General features: G+C 44.8%; 1 protein-coding gene across 1 annotated transcript in view; it reads left to right on the top strand.

The window, feature by feature from the left end:
* Window positions 1–26,399, top strand: part of BAIAP3 (BAI1 associated protein 3) — a 1,057,809-nt gene that overhangs the window by 443,605 nt on the left and 587,805 nt on the right. Inside the window, exon 2 of the mRNA XM_078664937.1 lies at window positions 14,171–14,311. Within this exon, the coding sequence (XP_078521063.1) occupies window positions 14,181–14,311 (131 nt within the window). The 5' untranslated portion in view covers window positions 14,171–14,180. The remainder of the gene's footprint in view (window positions 1–14,170; window positions 14,312–26,399) is intronic.

The following is a 26,399-nucleotide window of genomic DNA, read 5'->3' as shown; positions in this document are numbered from 1 at the left end:
GTGCTTGATGCCATGTGCCCGAGATGTTTGGAGCCCGAGGCAGATCTTGACCACATGCTGTGGGGTTGCCCGAGGTTAGGGGACTACTGGGCCGAGGTGGGAGACCTCTTGAATGCTGTCACAGATCGGGAGGTGGACTTTGACATGGCCGCGTGCCTGCTTCTTTGGTTCCCGCATACCAAAAAGACCAAGGTGACGAGTAAATTCATTGGGTTGGGTCTGATACTGGCGCAGCGAGAACTCACTTGGCATTGGAAGTCTAAAGAGGGGCCGTCTGCACGGAGGTGGAGGAACGAGTTGGTGAAGTGGTCGGGCTGTGAGAGTGTGTCACGAATGCGCCAGGCGACTAGAACGGGTAATGAAAAGAGCTTGGATCTGGCACGGTCATGGGAGATGGTGGTGCAGGCATTGAGGGACCACTTAACTGAAGGCGACGAAACTGATCAGTTATGAACAGGGATTCCATGTGACTGCTTGTTTGTTACAACTTCCTGATAGTTGTCAACCTAGAGCAGGAGGGGATTGGAGATACCCGCGTTAGCAGCAGTTGGGGGGGGGGGCTTAGAGTAGGAGTTGTGGGAAGGGGTGGGTTGCCAGCGACTTCCCGGAACCGGATGGCCCAGGAACGTAGTCGTGTTGATCTTGTGATATGACATTGAAGTGACCTGGGATTGGGTGGGGAGGAGATGGTTGGTTGTTTTGGGATGAAAGCAGAAACGAATTACTACACTTGACCCGTGTCCCGCATAGGGCATGCACCGAGGTACCTCCAGCGAACTGCTTCATTGACGCGCCGCCCAGCCTCCGGGATGTGGGCTAATCGGCTGTGTATTGCATTGCTATAGTGCTGTATGATGGGACCCGCTGGTGCATGGGTTGGTTTGTTGGTTGTGTTTCTTCCTGAGTCTGCAATAAAAATATATTTACAAAAAAAAAACTTTTAGTAGTACTACAAAATGATATTCACAAACCTACAAGTGTAAATCTCCACCTGCACTTATAAACTTAATACAACCAAAAAGGCCTCAAAACTGTTCTAAATTCACTTCAGCTCAGAGTTGGAAATGGCCTAGCACCACACGTGGCCTACCTCTGGTAGTGCAGCACTCTCTCATAGAAATCAATGGAGGTAGAGTCTTAAACCAAAACACCGAAGGAAATAATATTAAATGAAAATTTTAAAATGATTAAAAAAATGAATACATTTAATTTAATTTTCCAACAATTACCTAAATATAAAGCATTTTAATTATTTAATTTTAAAGTATGATATTAGCCTTTTTCGAACGTATAAATGAATTGGTACATTAATCTTATGATAATATAATTAAATTACTCTCAAATTATTGTATACATCACTTTTAATATTGATTAATAAGGAATAAACAAAACATAACTTTTTTTTACTTTAGTTTGGATTTTTTTAGTGATGCATATTTCAGATTTTTTTAAATTTAAACCTAAGTTAATATGGCTGTAGCATTTAACAAGATTTGCACTGCATTCAAGTAAATATATACAATTAATGTACATGAATATTTATCATACAATATTTTAATGATTTTTGTTCAGTTTCAATAAACTTTTTTTACTTTTCCCTATTCTTTACCACAGGGAGATCTCCGCCACTGGGGAACTTTCCAATGCAAATCATGGTTTGCATTTGATGGTAAATGCCACACAACACTTTGTGCAGGGTTTGCTTCGTAATGCAAACCCAGCACAAAGCTGCCTCACATTGCTCTGAAAGTAACATGGATTGTTGTTGCATTAGGGGTGCTCATTTGGGCTGATACGTTACTTCCTACAATTATGGACCGGGAGCTCTCGAAAAACTAGGAGGAAACTTAACATCTATGCAATATGTTTTTCTGAGCAAACACAGACATTGGGCTCTTCATGAATGCTGGTCTACTAGTGCAGTTTAACTGGTAGAGGTCACTGTTTGTACTTTAGAAGTAAAATTGCACACAGCAGTGAGGCAGAAACTAACTAGAGGAAATGCAAGACTGAGACTGAAGGTCCCAAAAACGAAGAAAACAAGGACTGCAAAGCAGACGGTTTCCTGTTTAGCCCACAGACTATGGAGATAGATCCCAGAATCGATAAGAACAATTCCAAACCTCCTCACCTTTGAAAATTCTTGAAACTCACTGTTTCAGGCTCCTTATTCAGTTGTATTCCCTTCTCTTGTATATATGTCCCATTTGCACTGATTCCCCAGAATGCAGCTAGAAATTGAAGTTACAAAGATGTTCTAGTTTAGCTGAATTTTTCTATGGAATGCACCCTGCTGCCCCTACAGCTAGGCTCATACTTTATAAATACCATAACTAAATAAGGAAATAAATAAATAAATCATGTTGCATCCTCATTTAAATAAGGACATGAATGAATACATCATGTACTTAAATAAGGAAATAAATAATTAAATCATGTACGACGTCAATTTAAATACCTAATTGTATGGCTGCCGAGATATATTTCTCAGATATGTTTCTAAGACATAAGCATTTACAACTCTTTAGGTTCATAAATGCATCGTACTGCACCATTGGAGCATGCCCATTTAACGTTACAGGTCATGCTGGTAGAAGGAACCATCTTGTGTCATAGTGCTTCAAATGTTATGCCACTGTCAGTTTGGCAGCTATGACTAGTTGATTTAAAAAGGAGTATTCTTTGTATGGGTTGTCTGGAGTCCCAAATGGCAGCAACTGTGGAGCCAGCTCAAAAACAACAACTATATACCAATACCGACTACTAGATGGTCTGCTGATAGCTTGTCCCAATGCCCTTGACATCAAAGATTAGGACATTTGCACCATCTGCATAACCAAACATCAACCCTACATTCACTCTCTTTGAGTTTATACAATGCTGCTGCTTCTTTTTTACGTTTCGCATGCACAGTGATTGCACTGTGCTTGTGAAATCGATTGTATTAAAAAAATGTTAAAAGGAACTTACATCCCGCCTTCACTTCTTATTGGTCCTTGTGCTTAACACATCTGAAAGAAACATGTTAGTTATAGATTCCTTACCTTAGAATTACCCCCAGGAGTCAGACTAGATCTAGAAAGTTTTTCATCAGCAGTACCTCTGAGCATCGGACCGTGGTGTCGGTCGGCTCCGCGTTCGTAATTGGCGTCGTGTCGCCTGGATGGCGTTGCGGTAGCTACTTAGACGCCGCCTTCACGTGCTGACGTCAGTTCTTTCTTTTTCTTTTTCTGTGCCAGCCAACGCAGATCTGGAGAGAGCGGTACCTCCAGTCACTTTTTGATTGAATTTTTTTAGCGACTTTTGTCAATGTCTTTTTGAGTCTACGACTCCTGGTGCACGTAGGGATGCCCGGCTTCCGGCATGCGGTTCTTGTAGTTGATTGATGTTGGTTACGGATCCGCACCGCGTGTGCCTCTTTTGCCTGGAGGGCTACCACGACCCCAAGTCGTGCTCCGACTGCAGGTCATTGGCTCCGAAGACTTTGCGGGAGCGGTCCCGAAAGCTCCTTGAGTGTTGGCAGTGGGCTCCGCACTGTTCGATGTCCCGGTCGCGAGGGAGGTTGAGGGACTGGTCACAGAGCAATCATCACTCTTCCAGGCCTTAGAAGTCTTCGCACTTGGAATCGGGTAAGTCGAAGCACAAGAAGAAGTTGAAGAAGCAGCGTCGCTCTACGACTTCTCCCCGTCGGTCGGCTGACGCGACGAGGGATGCAGGCGGTAACCCTCCTGTGGCTCCGCCCGCGGAGCCTGAAGAGTCGACTCTGGGCTTCCATCCCTTCCCGGGACCCGGGGAAACTCCTGCCCAGCTTTGTACATTTTACGAAGGAATGCACACTATCTGCGGACTCAGTAGGGGGACCTAGGCCTTCTCCGCCGACGACTCCAACCCCGAGCCGCAGCCACCGGTTGACCGTAATTATGCCTCCACCGGCGCGGCTTCCTCCGCCACCGCTATCGTATTTCACGCCGGTCGGCCCCCCGTCCGTCGTCAACCCCGGCCTCCATCTGGATGTGGACCCAGAGCCGGACCAGTGTCGACCAAGGCCGGATCCAGCAACGAGAGGGCTTTTTCTGCCCCTGTTCACTCATGGGGTCTCTTTTTGGCCAGAGTGGCATCCAGAGGATGAGGAGGAGGACTGGGAGTGGTCAGGTGACCCTCTGACTGATCAGCTAGAATCTGAACAGGACTGGAGAGAGGAACTGGGGGATGCCAGTGGTCTAGACACTTCCCCTGACCATGGCATGTTGTTTCCTCCTACCGTGGCTACGGAGGAGGGAGTGCCATACGCAGTGGTGTTGCGTAAGGTGGCCGAGGCTCTCAACCTCGAGCTTCCTACAGTGGCGGTCTGTACTAACCTCCTGACAGAGGTGCTTCAGCCGGCTGCGAGCTCTTCGGAGCCCCTGCTGCTGTTTTATGAGGCCATTACCGACGTCCTTTTGGGCACCTCGTCCAGGCCCAACACAGGGCAGGGGCTCCCGTGGATAGTATGATTGCCCAATGCCACCGCCCAGCTCCGGGCAACCCCACTTTCCGCTCCCAACACCCACCCCTGAGAGCTTGGTGGTCCAAGCCTCCACCTCCAAGAGCGCATTCCCTACCACCCCACTGGAAAGGGAATCCAAGAAGCTGGATCATCTTGGGAAAAAGATTTTCTGTTCTGCCAGCTTGGGACTGCGGTCAGTAAACACTGCATGTCTGTTGGGACGTTATTCCCACTGTCTCATACAGTGGCGCAGGTGCTGCCTCAGTGTCCAGAGGAGTCCCAGAGAGTGCTCTCCCAGGCTGTTGACGCAGGGAGGGGTGTTTACCATCCATAGTGGGCTGGATACCGCCGACTCTCTGGGCAAGACGATTTCCACGTCAGTATCCCTTCGTCGCTATGCCTGGATGAGATCAACTGGCTTTTTGGGGGATGTCTAAAAGACCCTCATGGACATGCTTTTTGATGCCAGTCGCCTTTTTGGCGACAAAGCGGACACTGCTCTAGAGCTTTTCAAGGACTCATGGGCTACAGCCAAGTCCTTGGGCCTCTCCAGCTGCCCTGCGCATTCTGCTTTTCACCCCTTTCGTGGCTACGGAAGGGGTGCCCCAATATGACCCGCCCAGAGCCATAGGCCACAGCCAATTTCCAAACCTTCACGTGGGTGGGGATGTGGGAACCACCGTCGTGGTTCAGGGGCCAGCGGGTGGGCCAGTCCACTAACCCCCCTCTGCTGCAGGCTCCTAGCCTTCCTAGTCAGACTTTTCAAGCCCATCAAACGCCATCACCTCCCCCAAGGGCGCACCATCATGTCGGACAGGTGGGTTTTGCAGATGATCCGAAGGGGCTACTCCCTCCCCTTCAAGGCTACTCCTCCATCCATGCCACCGCAATACCACTGCATGTCGGAGGACCACCTGGCCCTTCTCCAACAGGAAGTTACGGCACTCTTGGTCAAGGGAGCCATCGAGCGCATTCCTGTCCCAGAAGTAGGCCATGGTTGTTATTCCCACTACTTTCTGGTTCCCAAGTAGAACAAGGGCCTGCATCCTATCTTGGATCTCAGGAACGTCAACCGCTTCCTCTGGAAGGAGAAGTTCAAGATGATGATGCTTGTTCAGGTCTTGTCGACCCGGAAGACTGGATGGTAGGTTTGGACTTTGTGGACGCTTATTTTCACATCCCCGTCCTGCCGGCCCATCAGCGTTACCTGCAGTTCACGGTAGGCCATGAGTACTTTCAGTTTACTGTGGTCCCCTATGGCCTTACCAGCGCCCCTTGGGTGTTCACAAAAGTGATGGAGGTAGTCGCAGCTCATCTGGCATTTCGGGGTTTCAGTCTTCCGCTATCTCGATGACAGGTTGTTGAAGGTGGGCTTGCCCCAGGCAGTCGTCTCCCACTTGCAGACTATGGCTGACCTCCTCCTTTCTCTGGGGTTCTCCATCAATGTTTCAAAGTCACACCTGATTCCTTCGCAGAAGCTCCTCTTCATCGGAGCGGCTCTGGACATGAAGCGGTTTCGGGTGTATCCTCCAGAACAGCAAGTCCGGGATATTCGGGCTATGATTCTTTCTGCCTCTATCCTGAGTGTTGGTCAGGATCACCCCAAGGCTGCTGGGCCTCATGGCCTCGTGCATCCTGCTGGTTGATCATGCCAGGTGGCATATGCGGGCTCTGCAGTGGGACCTGAAGTTCCAGTGGGCGCAGCATCAGGGGAATCTGTCCGATTGCGTCCAGATCTCGGAGGGCACTGCACGACAATTGCAGTGGTGGCTCACGAACCTGGATTGGGTCAACGGCGGATCCCTCTCCCTTACCCAACCAGAACATACATTGGTGACAGACGCATCCCTTCTGGGATGGGGCCGCCACATGGGAGAGGAGGAGATTGAGGCCCCTGCTCTCCGGCGGAGTACGGGCTCAATATCAACCTTCTGGAGCTCCTGGCGATCCGTCTTGCACTCAAGGCATTCCTTCCCTCTGTCCGGGGAAGAGTAGTGCAGGTGTTCACGGACATCACCACCGCCATGTGCTACTGCAACAAACAGGGCGGGTGGGTTAGTGGACCCTATGTCAGGAGGCCCACCGCCTCTGGACATAGTTGGAACATCAGGGCATATCCCTGGTGGTTCAACACCTGACAGGTTCCCTTAACGGCAGGGCCGACGAACTCAGCCGCAGGTGCATGATGGATCACGAATGGCGTCATCACTCGGAGGTGGTGCAAGGACTCTTTCGACAGTGGGGAGAGCCTTGGTTAGATCTATTAGCCACTGAAGAGAACACCAATGTCAGCAATTCTGAGCATTGGAATTTCCAAGGTGGCACTCGCTAAGCAACGCTTGTCGTCGCGAGTGGAGTTGCGGTCTGTTGTAAGCCTTTCCGCCTATACCACTTCTGCCCAGAGTGCTAAAGAAGATCAGGCGCGACCAGGCACAAGTCATCCTTGTGGCTCCGGATTGGGCATGAAGAGTCTGGTATCCCGGGCTGTTCAACATGGCCATCAATCCTCCGACCCATCTGCTCTTCAGGAGGATCTTCTATCGCAGCAACAGGGGACGGTTCCCTACCTGAACCTGACCAGCCTCCACCTCCTTGCGTGGAGATTGAGCGGCAGCAGTTGACGTCTTTTCACCTGCCTCCCGAAGTTTGTGATGTAATCTTGGCAGCCAGGCGTCCCTCCTTTAAGACGGTATACGCCTTGCTGGTGGAACACATTTATGGCCTGGTGCACAGCAAAGGCTGTGGATCCCCTCTCTACCCCTCTTTCCGAGGTTCTCTTGTTCCTCCTTTCTTTGGCCCAGCAAAATTAAAAGAAAAAAGTTAAAATTACCGGCTGCCGTCCGCCTCCCGTGTTGCGCCTAGGTGCTGGAACTTCCTTGACCCAGCATACACTGTGATTACGTCACAGACTCCCTGCAGTGCAAGGATTAGCCTGAGCAGGCTAGAAAGATGCTCCGCTCAACTCAGGGAGTCTGTGGGGTTTCTCTAACCCGGCTGTTCAATAAAGCCGGGTTAGAGAAACCTAAGTGCAAATGTGTGTTTTGGTTGGCCTGGGACTGCAAAACACACATGAGCAAGTGCACATAACTCTCCTCCTCCCTCCCATGCCTCGGTCCCCATGCCTCAGCTTCGCCCCTCTCTGCACATGCTGGCTGAGCCAGCAGCTTAAAAATAAAACAATAATGAAATATTGTTTTATGTTTTTTTGCTGTTCGCTCTGTACTAGTGGGGTGGTGTTTCTCCGCCATTGCGGAGGAGCCGCCCCTGAGATTTACCCATGCTATCTCCCTTTTTGCTTTTTTTGCAGTGAATGTTGCTGGAGCACCACGACAAGCGCTTAGGTGACAGGTCCCTCTGTTGTGTCATCACAGCACTGCAGCGGTGATTCAGAGTTTTGTGAAGAAAGAAAGAAAAAAACCTGTGCGGTGGTATCCTGCTCTGGTACGTCACAAAATACTTAAACTGACGCTGCTTGCTTTTTTGTAAAGTATTTTATTTCGTTTCTATAAGCACAATGCAATAAAATATTTAAATAAATTAACACATACACAATCTATCAACATTTCCTAAAGTGTGAAACCAGCTATAATATTAATTTATAACAGAAAATATATAACCATGTTGTAAGGCTGTCTTTTTAAACCGCCGATCGGATGGAAAGGGTGTCAAAGGAGACATTATTGAGACTAACGGTTTTGGTTCTTTTTTCATTGTACAGGTTCCCCTTATCCTCACAAATTTAAATTAATTCTGACGCCAATTGCTTATTGTTTCCCTAAAAGTATTATTCAAATCAGTGCTTAATTTGGGCCAATGCTCAGCACCGGCGTTTATAGCACTAACTAAGGACACACTCATTTGGAAGGCACACGATTTCCCCCAGAATCTCAGGACGTTGAGCCGCGCCAAGACTCAAACCTGGTTCGCCAGCTCTGAAATCGACGACTCTAGCCATTAGGCCAAGTCCTCTCCAGAATAATAAGTACCGGGGCTCTAGTCAGGATTCAGTTTGCACCAGCACATTTCTCCTGTTAGCGCTGCCTCCTGAGGAGAGCCCAGAACTTTTTATTTTATAAATTAACCACTGATTCAGATAAGTACATAAACCTAAAATAAATGTGTCCTTACGTAATGTAGCTGGTGTTCATGTAAACAGCTCCAATACCTTCTGGTAAAGTTTGTCCTATCTGAAATTGCCTTGAGAGCACTTAACTTTACACATCTGCTGTTTTCTTTAATTAATAGTTTTTCTTTTTCAACTGGGTTAATACGTTTCAGTGTGCTGGCTTCAGGGAGAACTGACAGGTTGTGTAGGAAATGTGTGCTGTCAAGTGTAGGTTTAGGAAAGAGTATGCTAATCTCCCAATATTGTTTTCCTGACTCATTTAACTCACTCAACCTCCTCTACAATTCTTTATTTTAAAGGGGTAAATCATAGATGCACAGCACATACAAAATTTCACAGTTAGAAACAACTGAAAATGCAGTAAACAAACAGTTTTTAAGTTTCAGCAACTTATATTGCGCAATTATTCATCAAGCTACAACTTACAACAAAAAACAACTTATTATCAATCACATAGGTGAAGCCAAATACATTTACGAATGCTTGTCTAGTTAGAGAGTCCACAATGTTACTAGATTTTTTGTAGCCTGTTGTATTCAGCGTGTCTTGCACATATTGAGAGCTGTGACATGGAGTGTGCAGAGACGTTATCAGCAGGCCAAACATGTTAGTTCTAGGCAATGGTGGCCTCCACAAACAAAGGGTGGTGGGGCGGATGGAGGGAACGCAGGAGGGATCGCGGGATCTGGTAGTAATAATATATTTTAAAAAAGAACTTACCTGAAGAACCGGCCGCCTCCTGCATCATGCCTCCTCTCCTCTTCCTGGTCCCAGCAGCCCCTGGGACAGACTTCTATCCAATCCCTGAAGGAAAGACACTCCACTCAGACCAGGGAGTCTTTGGGGTTTCTCCAGCCCGTCTGTTCAATGCAGCCGGGCTATATAAACCTAAGTGCGCATGAATGTTTTGGGCGGCCGGCCAAACACATATGCGCACTTCGGGAGTGCCCGTAGCACTCCACTCCCATTCCTTGGCCCCGCCCCTCCCTACAGCACTGGCTCACAGCTGGCAAATGAAAAAAGAAATAATATTAGAACATCGTTTTATTTTTCTTTGTTGGTTCTGTGCCAGGCAGTGGGGTGACAGTTCTCCGCCATTTTGGAGGAGCTGCCGCTGGTTCTAGGGCTAAGCACTCAAACAGATATTCAAAAGCAAGGCAAAGTTGCTGTCTGATAGTCAATGAAAGTGGCTACTCTGTACAAGTGAAATTAAATGGCTGTACCTTTATATTGTTTTACTAATTGGGCTTCATGTATTGTACTGATGTCAACAATGTAATTATAATTGTAGTTTAACAATGTGCTTCCCACACATTGCCCTTTTCCCCAGAATATAAACATGGGAAATCAATGCATCCTAGTGACAGAGGAAGCACGTTACAAATCTATATTATTCTTTGACTTGTTGACTTCAAACCAATTTATTAAGTATGTGTGACTTTGACCTTTTGCAGTTCATGTCATCATACAAGCTATGATTGTTTGTAGTGGCTTGATAGTTTCATGGCTGCTGGGTGTTGGATGCATAAAGTGTGTGCACACTGTACACATTTGACCTTGACACACTGGTCCTGCCTCTAGTAAACTAGAAACATCGAATGACAATGTCCACTGTCAATGTCTGTTGTCCATGTTCCCAATAGATACGTAATTATGATTTGCCAAAGTTTGTCACACAAAATGTATACATTCTTAGAAGATACTTTAGATTACAGTATGGTAAAAATATGACCTATAATCTGAAAAACATATATATTTGTCAGCTAAACCATAATTTCCACCATTATGTATTGTTCACAACCACGTGTGACACCATAGACTGCATCACATATGACTTTACCAGCAATATATTTTTAACAAGCTTCCCTAGCGACTTGTCAACTTCAAGCTACTTTAACCTTTTTTAACTAGACAAGAAACACAGATGAGCAGCCACCTAATCATAATTAAGGACCGGCTACATGACACAGAGTCAGACCTCACCTTTGTGACTAAAAAGTGTCAAATGAATGATACATGGCCACTGCATCTTTGGGGCTAAACAAGAATCCCCCTTTTCCCTTGGCACACATAGAGTGATAAGGATGGATATGTGAATCCTTGAAGGAATTGGCTGGAAGAATAAATTAACCAAAGAAACTCTACTGTGGTTCGGAAAAACGCTGAGCCTAATTTATGAATTCAACAGCTTGCGGGCTGTGATACCATAGGATTATCAAAACTAGGTGGCAGAATGATTGGCACCTATGGTCTTTTGGAGATATTAAGAGAGAGGTTGAGCTCCTTTAAAGCCAGTTTTGAGGTCGCAGCCGACCTGGTTTGCTAAAGACATCTTGGGGACTTTCAGAAAGTTTACCTAGTAATGCTGTTGATTACCATTGGCTTTGTTGTTTGTAACTAACATTTTCTGGCTTTCTATTTGCTGACTTTATTTGCTTTATGCACTTCAGGTTCAGTTTGTCCCTCCCATTGCCTAAAGCATGTTACCTGTATTCTTCTATGAACATCCTTTCTGTAAACAGGATGTTAAATCTTGTTCTTGTCACATGTCAAATGTCAGACGCTGTCTTCCGGGGGCACTTGCTTACATTTCTTTCTCTGACTGCACAGTGAGAGGATTTATGTGACAATCTTGCTGGATGTTGAGGGTAGGAAAGAGTGTTTTTCTAGCACACAACACAATTTAAATGAACTGTGGAGGTACTACAGAATATATCAAAATTAGGAACACAAATAAAGGTATTTCTGAAGAGTGTTGAAAAGAAATACTTTAATATGATCAGAACAAATCATTACACTAGGCGATGTAATTTCTACACATTTTAATTTATGCACTGTATAGTTTTATTAGTAAAACTGTACCTCTGTGCAAATGAAATGGTAATTTCCATTGCAAATGTGCTGTCTGTAATAAGTGCATACCATGCATACTCCGCTCTATGATAACCCCTACACTCTATTCAGCACCAGTCAACACCCTTGCCCTCTACTCAGCACCACTCCACTTTGTGCCACTTCACACTATGCCACTTCACACTACGCCTCTTTACTCTATCCTATACCACTCTACTCTATGCCAATGCACTCTTCGCCACTCTACTTCATTGTACTCTTAGCCCCTGCACTCTACTCCACGCCAGTCTAGGCCACGCTAATCTACTATGCACAACTCCACTCTACACCACTGCACTCAGACACTCTACTCTGCAACACTGCACTCTCTGCCACTGAAGTCTATGTCACTCTATTCTGCACTACTCCACTTTATGCCACTGCACTCTATGCTACTGCACTCTATGCCACTCAACAAACTCTGCACAACTCTATGTGACTCTACTCTGCACCAGTCTATACCACGGCACGCTATGCCACTGCACTCTATGCCACTCAAGTCTACTCTGTGCCACTGCCCTCTGCATCATCAACTCTACGCCCCTGTTCTCTACACCACTGCACTCAATGCTACTCTACTCTGAGCCACTCTACTCTGTGCCACTCTACCACTCTACTTTGCGCCACTCCTCTCTGCACCACTCTAATCTATCCCACTACATTCTAAGACACTGCATTGTATGCCACTAAATTCAATGCCACTGCCCTCAACCCCACTGCACTCTATGCCACTGTGCTCTGCAACACTCTATGCCAATGCACTCTACACCAGTCCACTCTACTCTATGCCACTCTATGCAACTCCACACTATGCCACTCCAATACACAACACTCTCTGCCACTCCAATCTACAAAACTCTACTCCACTCTTCACCATTTCACTTTACGACACTCCACAAGGCTCTCCTCTATGCCACTAACTTTCTAGCCATGCTGAACAGCAGCCACGCTGTGTACAACATGGCTAAAACACAGTTACAAAGCCACTAGCTCTTGAATCGTTGAGACCTATTAGCTTTGCCAATGCTTGTTTTATTTACTATAATCAAATACATCACACAGTCTCCCCACGCATAGCTCTAGATGAACTCCCGGAATTTACCCGTTAGAGGGTAGGCTATTAACTGACAGAACACAAAACATCCCAGGTAGATTGTTCTCTGGTGATTAATATCCCAGATTAATTCTATAATCGGAGACAGGCTTGGGAGGTTTTTTTTTTAGGACATGACAGATGAAGATTGGTGGATGCTACAACCAGTACTTACTTTTGCAGAATTTTAACGTAATTACTCTACAGCATCCCGCCGCCAAATACTGCACGAGTAAATTATCCTTCAATGTTGGGAATGGGCGTCATGGGGCAAGATCGTTCTTCACCCACAAATTCAAGAGATTTTAGATATTTACAAAAAAAAATTCTGATCCATTTTCACTCTGGAAACATAATTTTACTTTTGTAAAGGGAGTACATACGTCTTATTTTATGGTAGCAATGAGAAGAGAACATCCCTTAAATAGTAAGATCGTAGGTTAAAAACGTTTTGCTCGTGGAGAAAAAAAACAGAAAAAGAGAGCAATTGCACAAATTTAATGACATTTTCCCCGTACACAATGGTACAAAATATACAACAACGCATGTGGAAAGCCCTTTAAATAGACATAATAAAGAAGTTATTCAGACGCGCTCACGGAAACGAGCCTACTGTCACATACTTCCAGGCAGGGGAGATCCCTTGCAATGGCAGAGTGGCGTCGCCCCCTGGCTCAGAACCAGCACCAAAAAACACAAAACGATATTTCAATATGTCGTTTTATTTTTAAGCCGCTGGCTCAGCCAATGTGTACAGGGATGGGCGGGGCCGAGGCATGGGATGCAGAGGAGAAGTGCTGGGTGCACTCCCTAAGTGCTCATGTGTGTTTGGCCGGCCATCTCAGGCCAACCAAAACACACATGCGCACTTAGGGTTCTCTAACCCAACTGTATTGAACAGCCGGGTTAGAGAAACCTCACAGACTCCCTTAACTGAGTGGAGCGTCTTTTAAGCCTGCTCAGGCCAATCCCTGCGCTGGGATTAGACAGGAAGTCTGTGACGTAGTGTGTCTGCTGGGACAAGGAAGTCCCAGCACCGAGTTGCGACGTGGGAGGCGGCCGGCAGTAGATAAGCTTAATTTTATTCGTATTTGTTATTATTATTGTAATCACTCCATCGTCACCCCCGCCCCCCCCCCCCCCCCCGCGTCCCATCCCGCGCTCCCCTTGTGCTCCCTTCCCTCTCCCACACCCACTCGACCCACCTCTCATCTTTTTGTAGGTGGCGGCCGCCACTGCTTCCAGGAGCACTTTAAGAAAAGTATGTGAAGTCCTAATATGCTTAGTCTGCTGCATTTATGCGATGGTGTCAACATGCAGGTGCACACTTGTCAATATCATTGTGATGTGATCAAGGACCTGGGAACCCAGCTGAACTCAAACACAAAAGTTCCTCGCGCTCTTCTTTCCCTGCAAAACACAACGATCCGTCGGCATTAAGCAGTAAATTAAACTTTTGCTGGTTCCCATTTATTGAACATGCACTAATTGGCTAGAACGGAGAAGACATGCACGGGGCACCGGGCCGGGTGAATGTACTGAATTCCTTTGCGTTCTGTTTCCCTTTCTACAGGCTAATCACCATGTCGACGCTGCTGGAGATAAAAAGCAGTGTGCTGAGACAGGTGCAGAACAGGCAATCACTGCGCAGGAAAGCCGACGCAGACCCCGGCCTCTCCTCTCCAGAGACTAGCAGGGTGACAGGCGCTGTCAGGTAGGTGTGGAAGAGGGTTTGTCATCAGGAAACCTGCTGACACCTACCCAGTCAGAAACTGTCTCTTTGAAGACATGTTCCTTATTCTGCTGCTGAATTCATTTGGGATTTGGACCACAGTTTGTATTTATGTTTCCTTTTGTCATTCATGTTATAGGCGTTTTTAAAGGAGTGAAATGCTTCTTTGGCAACCTGAAAAACGTGAGATGTCAGCATAGTCATATGTCAAGCATCCGTAGGTTCCCATGGGATGCCTTTATTCGATTCCATTTGACTTTAAGTACAGGGGCATGTCTCTCTATTGTTTCCTTGGAAATAACGTGGCTCACTTTAGAATGACATTTTGGAATATTATAACAAGCATCGGCAAAACCAACATTCTCTGCTTTTGTACAGGGCTTTTATGAATATGTATGCATTTTAGCACATAGATCACATTTGCCTGCACCCATGCATACAGGCACAATCAAACATATGGATTTGTGCACACAAGCCAACAATTACAAAGGCACACCATTCTCATAGATTATCGGTTAGAGACTGGCTGCATTTTTTTAATCGATCATAGTGAAACTCACCATTTACGCCTACCTTTCTCAATTTTTGACCTGTTTTCAGTGACTTACAGTACAAATGGTCTATCCAGTGGGCCCTTGCTCACCAATTTGGCATGACATCGTAAGGGAACCTTGGTGTGTTGGACCGGTTGCTGGCAACCACCCCAAGCAATATTAATCAGGTACAAATCAATAAGGACACTCAGTAAAGAGCAACACACACACGTAGCTGATACAATAGGAGTTTAACAAACACAATAGCATGTTTAAGTAAAGTGCCGATGCTGGTTAAACAATAGCAGGAATGGTTTACATGTATATTTATATAGACTCTAATATATTTTGATTTAATCTAAATTAAATTATTGTAATTTAATTGACTTAAGTGTGGGTTTCTTGGCCATTAACTGAATGTATTTAGACATTGGCCATACAACCAAGTTTGGCAATTCTGCTTTTTTACATGTTGTTAATTCCAATCTGACCCCTGCTCCAACAGTGGATGCTAAACCTAATTTTCCCAGCCTACGGGCAAAGGCTAATCAAAACCAAGGACTATTTATCCTTTATAGTTCGGATGTTTCACAGTCACTATAAGTATGTCTTCACTTCTGTTTTATGCTTATTCGAAATCGAATGTTGCCACGGAGTTTCAGTGGTTACAACAATATTATAATTTTTGCAACGTGTACAAGACCAATGCACAAGTATTTATATGTTTTGCTTTACAGTTTTTTTGTGGTTTTATAACAATAACCCTTTATCTTTTATGTCTATGAGACTCCCCCGGTTGCTGTGACAACCAAGGAGGGTGATGCAGCATATATTGAAGTTGCTCAATAGCGCCCGATGTTCTGAGCAAGGCAGTGAATCCTCCGTAACGCGTCAGGGCTTCCTTGCAAATAAACGCTTGGGGGGTCCATTAGGATGGCGGGCGGGCTTTGCCCGCCCGCCACCCTATCGGCAAACGGGACCGCCCGCCTTAAGGGCGGGGGTCCCGGGGGTGCCATTAGGATGTGCCCGCCACAGTGGCAGGCACATCCTGTATTCTCAGCATTGTGGCGGGCGGTGCTCTCTGCACCGCCCGCCACAATGCTGACAATACATCATAGCATTTACATTTCCAAAGTGGCAGGCACCGCGCGGTGCCTGCCGCTTTGGAAATGTAAACAGGTACCTCCCCGTGTGCACCCCCCCACTCACCTTCACTCTGGCGGCCCGCAGGGGGCCCCCAGAGTGAAGACCGCCACGGAAAGGTATTGCACTTTTGCCATTGTAATATGGCTGGCGGTGTCTAATAGACACCGCCACCATATTCAACATATTCCGCCCGGCCACCAGGCGACCGGGGCAGAAAACAGGCGGGCGGCGTTTCACACCGCTGCGGTCCCCTCCGCCATCGTAATATGGTGGGGGGAATGCAGGGAAGGATGTCGGGCAGATTGCCTCCGTCAGGCTGGCGGTAGCCACCGCCAGCCTGGCGGAGGCAATCCGCCCGACATCCTAATGAACCCCTTGGTGTTTAAATACCCACAGTGGAAATGCCTGCTTCTACGTGTGTGGGCAGGATTGGAAATTAAATATATATATATTACCTACTGGCGGTCGCCAGTAGGTAGTTACAGTTAGGATTGTTTTCCATAGGGAAATCGCAACATTCTATTGGGAATAACTTTGGCGCCGGTTGAGGAATCTGCCTGAAATTTTCCTCAAATTTGCCTCGCGGCTCTCTGCTCCTTCCCTGGAAGTTTGGGGGGGATTCGTCAATCGGGCCCTGAGATAAAAGGGGGGTCCTAAAAAGTGTTTTCCCCATGTTAATTTCCATAGGGCGGTTGGACTCACTTTTAGCTCGAACGGCTGAATGGATTTTCACCAAACTTGGCAAAATTGTAGGGACTGGTAGCCCGATGTGCCTTTGCTATGTCTCAAGATATGTGCTCCAGTGGATTTTGAGTAATTTAGGTTTAAAAAAATATATATCTATAGCTTTCGGGTGTCTGTAAACATTCGAAACAGTCTCGGTAGGATCGAGACACAAGAGGTGGCAAAAACAAGGGGGGAAATAACCAAAAGGGGGCAGGGTAGACCCACCCTGACCCCCTAGGTTTGATGTGGGGGCCATAAAAGGGTCCAGTGGCACAAAAAAAAAATATATATTTTTTTTGATTTTCCCGGGGGGAGCGTCCGGTACGCGCACCGGGGAGCGTACCATGGGGCAAAATAGTGAAAAAATTTGTGTAAAATAATCATTTTGAGTGATCAGAGGTAGGGTAGCTCTGAAAAGAGCTTTTGGATTCTGTGGCTGATTTAGGTACCTACAAGTACATCCCACACACACCCACATGCACACACCCCACACACACACCACACACACACCCACACACACACTCCTCACACACACACACCCACACATCTCACACACACACACACCCCACACACATAACCCTACACCTCCACAACCACACACTCCCCACACATACCTCACACACCCACACCTCCACCCACACCCAAACACCCCACACACCCACACCGACACCTTACACATCCACACCCACACCCACACCCACACACCCACACTCACACACACACCTCACCCCCCCCCCCACACACACACACACACCTCACAGACACACCCCACACATCCCACACACACACCTCCCCCCCCCACACACACACACCTTACAGACACATCCACACATCCTACACACACGCACACATCCCACACACATACCCGCACACCCACACACCCCCCACACACACCTCACACACCCACACCTCCACCTCCACCCAAACACCCCACACACCCACACACACACCTTACACACTCACACCCCCACCCACACCCACACACCCCACACACACCTCACCCCCCCCTCACACATGGGGAAAACCCAGTGAAACAGTAAAATAATAATTTAAAGTGCTTAGAGGTAGGGTAGCTCTGCATAGAGTTGATGTGTTGTGTGGATGATATAAGTACCAGCATGTAGGTACCAATGCAGAGTTTTAAATTCAATGTAGACTGTGTCCTCTGTAGATAATTTGCATGTTGTTACAGAAGTTATTGTGGTATATGGAATCTATACTATAGTCTGTCAGGAAAGCAGAAACAACATGTAGGCAGGAGATGAAAAAGAGATGTCAAATAAACATTGGAGATAATATAGTGGGAGAAAGGAAGTAACTATGAGGAAAATTACTATGTAACATAAAAAAGTTGCACAGTATACTATAAGTCTCACATTATATTATATTCATTTTGGTACTATTTCACGAATTACATATAAAAAAGAATAATGTCTGGAACAATTTTTAATTATTAAATAAAAATGTATTGCTCTGATTTTTCAAAATTTAATAATACTTCCAACATTATTTCGTCAGGAATGTCCTCATTTGGATTACACGATTCCATTTCTTCCACATATTTAAGATACTCTTCATCAAGAGACTGATCCAAAAAGTCTAAATCATTAATCTCTTCCTCTGGGTTGTTCTCGAGATCAATTTCGAATGAAATATTAAATTTCTTTTGTTCTCCTTCCATTTTGTTGCTGTAAATTGTATAAAAAATAAATATATCAGTAGAGATAGGGCACTGTTAGGTTTAAGTTCAGACAGGTACTTCTGAGTTTTTAACAGTGAAGTTATGTTTGGGCAGTGTATGGTATCAGGCAGGAAGTAGAACTATTAAAAAGTGCATGTGATGAAGACTAATTAAAATCATAATTATACTAGAGAAGCCTAACTTAATCCATAAATATAATAGAGAAGCGTATCTCAAGCTATAACTATAACAGAGGGACAATAAATAACTATCAGAAAACGTTTTAACTAATTAATTTAAAGTGCTCATTACAAATTAACAACTTACTTTTGAGAGAGGTGAAGAAGAAAAAATGTGAAAATCCTTTCAAGATGTACCTCAGGTAGTTGTAGTCAAAATGGCTGTGTTTCCCTCTTTTTTCATTTATATTCATGTACATAACCAATCAAATGTCAGGAAATAATACTAGAAATTGAAAGTAACATTTTAATTGGTTGTAAATTCTAACACTTCAGATGTGTTTTTGTCATGTAATTTACCTCAGGATATTTAGAGAGGGCTACAGGCCAAATGGCTCAATGGAATTCCATCAAATTTGGGAAAATGGTAGGGACTGGTATGTAGTATGTCCTATTCTATATTTGGTGAACTTCTCTACAGAGGTTTTTATGTAAATTAACTTTAAAAAAAAATTGGGAGCGCTCACCGGGGTGCGCCCCGGTACACGTACCGGCAGCGCAACGGGAGTCCTCCATCTTGTGTTTCGGTAGATTTGAGACACAAGATGGAGGACAAACAATGTTGGGAATGGGTATAAGGGGGCACGGTAGGCACCCCCTGACCCCCTAGGTTTTCTGAGGGGGGCTTAGGAGGCCCATATAGGCCCAAAAAAAAAAAAATTTACATTTTTCGCTTCCTGTCACTACCCTTCATTCCGAATTTATTAGTGTCCTTTCTTTTTCTTTCAACAGCCACTCACATTCTCCCACTATTTCTACTTTAGTCTTCTTCCTCTCTCTTCCCTTATTTCGCTTCCTTATTCATTTTACTTTTCTCACTTTCACCCTATTACACCTTCTCTGTTTTTACTATGTAATAAACAATCCCTCTGTGTTTCTCCCTCTAGCTCTCTTTCTATTAACATTACTCTCTTTGTGTTCTTCGCTCATACAAACTCCTTCATTAATTTTTTTTTCTTTTTTTTGGGTGCACGCCTCGGTACGCGTAGCCTGAGGAAAAGAAATTGACAGAGATTCTTTAAAAATATATGTTTATTTTTATAAATTAGAGGTAGTTCTAAAAAGAACAGTTTTTTCTTCTTTTTGTTGTTTTATATTTTTTATAATTTTTTTTGAACATTTTGTACTTTTTTTGGCTTTTCTTAACAGTTTTATATATTTTTTTTATTTTTTATGGGGAGAAACAAAAATAAGGGAATTGAAAATGGCTCAACTGGAGCAAAAAACAAAAAACGGAAACAATTAGGGTTTTTTGGGGCAATTGTGGTTGTCACCAGCAAGGACACCATAGGAGATGAGCTTACCACAATATATACATGTAATTCGGAAATCCGCAAATGGTGGTTGAATGCAAGGCATCGTCTCTGTTGTCTCTGGTCCCGATTCAGTTGGTTGTTTTCTTTTGCGGGTGGTCCTTGAAGATTGGGGGAGGTTTCTCGCCAGTTCCCTCATCTCTGCATTAGAATAGTTGTTTGGATGCTTGCGCATCATGTGTCTAATCATGGTATTATTACCAAAAGAATATTTCTTGTTAGGGTTCCTCCTTGAAAGTTCCATTCCACAGATTAGGCAAGTCACCTTGGCCGCATTGACTTTTTTCTTGCCCTCTGGGATAGAAAAAACTCCCATACAATGTGTGGCCTTGGCTGGTATGGGGTATTGTCTTTTTGCAGCCATCTTCTCCCCTGCTCCTCTTCCTCTTCCTCCTCCTCCTCTTCTTGACCACCACTGTATTGTTGTGGTGGTCCTCTTGGTGGTGGTGGTGGTGGTGGTGGTGGTGCAGATTCTCCAGCTGCTGCTGCTACTGTAGCCATTTTAAAGTACAAAATATTTCTCTAAGTTGTTGAAACAGGTCTTCCTCAGTCAAAGGACAAAGTCAGAATAAGGAAAAAAGGTGGGGTCTTTCATCATTTGGAAAACAAAACTGTTCTGGACCAATGAAAAGTGTTATTTTCAAGTCACATGATCCGGGCTTTAATCATTTGGAAACCAAAACTGATCTGCACCAATGAAAAGTGTTATTTTCAGATCACATGACCCGACGCGCTTACGCTACGCGCCCGGGGCGCGCCCGTAGTCGCGCCCAGGGGCGCGTAGCGTAAACGCGTCAGGACGTTGCGCGATCGTATGCGCTCGCGTGCTTCCAGGTGTGCTTACGCAGTGCGTCATATGACGCATCACGCGGCTACGCGACACGTCACAATGTTGTTTTCGTTCGCGGGAATAGCGCTAACGGGACGCTCACCGGTACACGCCCCGGGCGTGCCGTAACATTGCGCTCACCCGTGCGTTCACCGGTACGTGCCCCGGGAGCGCCCCGGGGCAAAAAAAAATAAAAAATTACATAATTATACAATATAAAATTCGTTATAAAAAAATTTACTTTTTATACCTATAGAGATTTGCTATTAAAAAACCATTGAAATTCACTGAAAAAACCATAGGTTTCACACCAGTTATAGTTAGGAATTAGCATTTAAAAAACCTATTAAATTCACTGAAAAAACCATAGGTTTCACACCAGTTATAGTTAGCTGGAAGTTTTACTCGCATAAAACCATTGAAATTCCCATGTTATAGTTAGTTGGACTCAGTATAACTTGCGCGTGCAATGCACTGCTGATGACGTCACATATTACATCACTCATGACATGGTCAGTGACATCACTCATGACATCACTGATGACACCATGCCGCTCATTTACAGACATCATGCCCGTGAAAAAGGAGCAGGAGCTCTGAAACGCGTAGGGCTTTGTTAACTTTTAATTTTTCTCTGACCTGGTATGCCGGTTTGTCGAATAAAGAGTGCTGCTAAACAATGCAAGACTCGGCTGTTCCTCAGTGCGTCCCTGCAGGGGGACACCTCGTGAAGATGAGATAATCCGGCCAGTCCCGGCCGGGGGGATCGCACCGCCATGAAAGGGAAGTGGTTTGCTTCGCACAGACTGGAATGTGTTTGAGTATGCGGAGGAACAGTTTTAAAGAAATGAAACCGGGATTCCTTGTTTCAAAGGCTCACTGGAGAGTGTTATTGAAGTAATAATTTCGTAAATGGGTTGCAATCCACCTGAGGACGAAATTGAGGAGTAACAACACTACGAGTCCCAGAAAGCTGTGCAACATTGAAAAATCATGAGGCCCACCTGGGGGCGATAAAATTGTTTATTTCAAGTGACTCGGTTGATTCTCTCCTATGCCGCTCATTTACAGACATCATGCCCGTGAGAAAGGAGCAGGAGCTCTGAAACGCGTAGGGCTTTGTTAACTTTTAATTTTTCTCTGACCTGGTATGCCGGTTTGTCGAATAAAGAGTGCTGCTAAACAATGCAAGACTCGGCTGTTCCTGAGTGCGTCCCTGCAGGGGGACACCTCGTGAAGATGATATATACATATATATATATATATATATATATATATATATATATATATATATATATATATATATATATATATACATACATACATACATATTAATATATATATATATTTGCAATATGCAGTAACTCAAAAGCACAATAATAATTCTGTAAATAAAGATAGAGCAGGAGAATCTTGCCTTTCACCCTGGATAACTTAGATTTAGCAGCTAGCACCGGGAAGCCCACTCCGTCTTCTAGCCCTTACTCTCTCTCTCTCTCTCTCTCTCTGGGAACAGTGCAACAGGGACAGCGGCTGTGGGAACAACGACGATCTGCACGACTCCGTCCATGAGCTTCCATGAGGCATCTACACCCCTCTTTTTAATACACTAAAAGCTGGCAACACAACATTAATTTCCTTTCACACACAAGGTCTTGTGATGTTATCAGTGTTTTCGCTAACCCAGGATCCTTCCGACTCCGACTTGCCTCTTGCTTTCACCGGTACAAATCAATCATCCTCCCAGGGCTTTCGGACTAATCCTAGGCTTCTTCGGGGTCAGTACAACCTCAACTGCATGTCAGCCCTGATCCACATGCCTCATCCTGGTACAGTCAACATGGCACTGAATAGTACATAAAATTGTTTCTATTAGGAATGGCAAAAACAAGCATCACAAGATCATTTGTTTCCCAGTGTGGTACACAATATTTCTGCATGCATTTGCATCACAATATCTTCTGCACACTATACCCTATATACTATACATTTGGCTAAGGTTCTCTCTCATCACATACTAGCTCCACCAAAAACTCACCTCTTTCAGCTGCTCTATGGTCAAAGTAAAACACAGTTTTATGACAAGTTGCACATAGGTTGACAGGCCCCTGATCAGTGGCATTCTGTGTTTGGTTGGGTGCTATGACACAGGGGTGGCTGAAGCTCAGCAAGGCTATTGTCTGGGGTAAGCTGCAGTTTTACTGTCCATTCTCACCCTATTGCCCCTTTCTTGGAGGGAGATGTGAAAGAAAACAATTAATTCTAAGATGTGGGGAGCCCAGACAGGATAGCAAGCAGCATCCACCAAGTTCAAATAGTTTTTGTAAGTGGATAAATAAAACAGCCTTTTCAAAAGTCAGTCTTGTGCCACGTGAAATGAAAATTCATGTTGGATAATTATTTGTATTTATACTAATTATGTGCCAGAAGAAAGATTTTCTATAATGTTCCAAGCCAAAGTCAGAAGAAATACTTTTTTGAAATCTCGTGAGTTAAGAATTGTGTTAACTGCTGCAGCATTGCTCTGCATCTGGCATTTTTAGCCAGTTTTCCCTTATCGACATGCAAGTATGTTCAGCTTGCATGTTTTAAGTTGAACATTATGCAGATTGGCCTTACCTTTAAAATGGCAAATGTACTGCTGAGTTACTAATTGCCAGATTTAGTGTTTTTACACAAAAAGCAGGTTTAGACTGCAATCGAAAACCCATTGCTGACGGCTTATAGGGCACAAGTCTGCTCTCAGCTCAAGATTTTCTCAACATTTAACTGGTAAAAAGTCCAACAGCGGTGCACCACAGCTACACAGTTAACATTCACAAAAAAGGGAAGCTAATGCTCAGTTTATTGAGACATTAGAGGTTTATACAGCACCTTACCCCAGGGTTAGTTTCTGAGACAGCAATGTTTCTCATATATTTTGAAATGTATTAGATTTCTCTATACACATAGCTTTTTAGTTTATGAAAATGAAAACACTTTTCTACCAAAGATAATGTTTATAATTAAAAAAAAATCAGCTATATAAAACTGCCAGAGATTGTAGACAGTTTTTCTGAGCCTTCCCTCCCTATCACTGAGATACTGCATAAGCATTCTAAATGAAACCAATTGTCCATGGCAGATTGACTGAGAATGGGCCAAAGCCCATCAGCAATCCATTTTCTTATTCGTCACTCAAAGGGTCTGGAGCTGCAGAGGTAGCGCTATGCCACGGCATACTCTCGGAGAGAGAAGAGAGGAAAAGCAACTAGTGTAATCCGCAAATATCCATTGGGAGAGCCGCCTCTCGATACTTGATAATGTATGGCACATTTTTTCTATTGACTAGGCATAGTTACAATTCCATAGCAAGATACCTGATGGTTTCTAAGGACAGGTAATGGCACGCTTCAGTAGACCCTAGTTAAATTCTGAAACATGACACCTTACTTTGTGAGCATTGTTTTGGGGCTGAATGTCTACCCCCAGACATTCATAGAACCTTTTGTTTCTTTGTGTCTAAATTTATTGTTGCTGTTCACCATTTTGCCGTTGTCATCGAAGAGTTACATTATTTTACAGCTATTGCTCTGAATTGACAGTGAACTTATGTGAGTGTTATGTCTTTGTGTTATACAGAATGGGAGTTCAAAACCCTCAACACATCCTAGACTAAACATTGACTGCTCACTCCCACCATTTTAAGTCAAATAGGAAAACCTAACACTCAGTCAGCAATAATATTGTCTCCATGGTGGTGGAATGCTATTGGTAACAATTTTCTCACAGGAAAACTGCCCAGTAACCAATGACTACTGCAGGACCTGGAAAAAAGGGCCACAGTCAGCCGTGTAAATGCATCCAAATATTTACCTGCAGTGCGCCCTGTGGTTCAGTCCTCACTTGTAACACCACTTCTTTTTGAGTGTTGTGGTCCAAACCTCAAAAAATGCACCTGGAGTTACAAATGTAACTCCATGTCATGGGAAGACTTTGCTTCCAGTTCCAGGCTTCTACTTACCACAGAAACACTTTCTGGCACCAGTAGAATTGAATCAGTTTACCTGATCCAATGTAGCTAGAATATGGGGAACCAATGATTTGTTCAAGGAGAGTCAATGACCGTCAATACTGAGGTTTTGCCACAGGGTGTCATATGCTAAATCCATCCCTCACCGCAGTGCCCTCTCCTGTTATATCAGTGATACCTGATGGAGCTCTGTTGGTAAACAACAATTCTGAAATGCTGCACTCAATGACGTCCCCGGGACCCACAAATAGCACTGCAGCTGCAACTCAATGTGGATCAGTTTCATAATATTTGCATCCCTGTGTTGAATGATAACAGTTACCAATTTGGAGCTGTTAAAGCACCCTTTGCCAGAGATTACCCCAACCATATTCCCTGCACCTATTACCCTAAGCTCTTAATTTTCTCCATCTGCCCTAGGGCCTCTCCAAAAAAGGACAATGCTGTCATCTGATACTGCTTTTTAATGAGTAAGCATTTTTAAGCATGAAATATACCACATTGGAATGAAACAATATAGCACGTCGGGTCCACAAACGGGCTTGGCTGGCTACAGGGAAATGTAAATCCAGTACTTGTATAGCGCACAAATGTCCCCCGAGGGGGTATCTCGGCGCTGGGGGCCGTTGGGAAGATTAAGCGAGCTATTGCCCAGAGTTGCATGGTGCTGGGCAGACCCCTGCTGCCGGAGCCAAGTATCGAACCGTGATCCCCAGCGTCCAGCGTCAGTCACCCTGGCCGCGGCGCCACACCTCTTCGCAATCTCCAGCATCACACTTAAAAGTGAAATAGTAAAGTTAGGTCTCTTTATCCTTTTTAATGGTCCATTCCTCTTCTATTGCCTAGCTAAACTGAGCAGAAGTGTGGTGCCCCACCATAGGACCCCCTTGGTGACAGTCCCTGACTAAATTATTGACACATTTACAGATCAGATATGTACTGTACTGCCAGTGCATCAATCATGATGCTATTTGTTTGTGTAAGACTTAGAGACACATCCTTGATTTGTAATTGCAAAAACTGTTTTTTGAATTCAGAAAAGCTGTGTTTGCAACCATTGGTGGCTCTACTCACTCAGAGTGCATGATAGCACTTACTTTAGTAGTTGTTATATGTGGGGAGTATAATGTTGTGTAATGTGGGTATTTCCGCAATACTTAGTCCATGCCCAACATGTTGTTGGGATTGTTTGAATTCCTGTGGGGCATCGCGGGAGTCTTTGGGGTAATACTGTGGATAATGAATGAGGGTGTATCTCCGATCTGTCAGCTTTAAGATATTGCAGTCGGGCATCTGGATGATACCAGTAGTACCTAAAGTGAACTTGGGTGACCAAGTAGTATAGATAGAAATCAGGGACCCCAAAGCCCCCAGGTTCAAATGGCATAGTCAACGTGGCCAAGTTCACTCGCGGTTGTTTACCCGCCCAGATTAATCGTATTAGGAGCGAGCGTAGTGTATTTAAAAAAGCCACTATTAAAGGTATCGGAATGTTTAAAAAAAGATACAAAAACATGGCAATACCACCATCTTTATAATGGCGATCCTGCCTGCAATAGAAAGCGGAAGTTTCGTCCATTTAATGATTTGT

Source organism: Lissotriton helveticus, chromosome 10 (genome assembly GCF_964261635.1).
Source record: "Lissotriton helveticus chromosome 10, aLisHel1.1, whole genome shotgun sequence".
Lineage (NCBI taxonomy): Eukaryota > Metazoa > Chordata > Amphibia > Caudata > Salamandridae > Lissotriton > Lissotriton helveticus.
The sequence above is the reverse complement of the archived record's forward strand: the minus strand, read 5'-3'. Positions and strand labels throughout refer to the sequence as shown.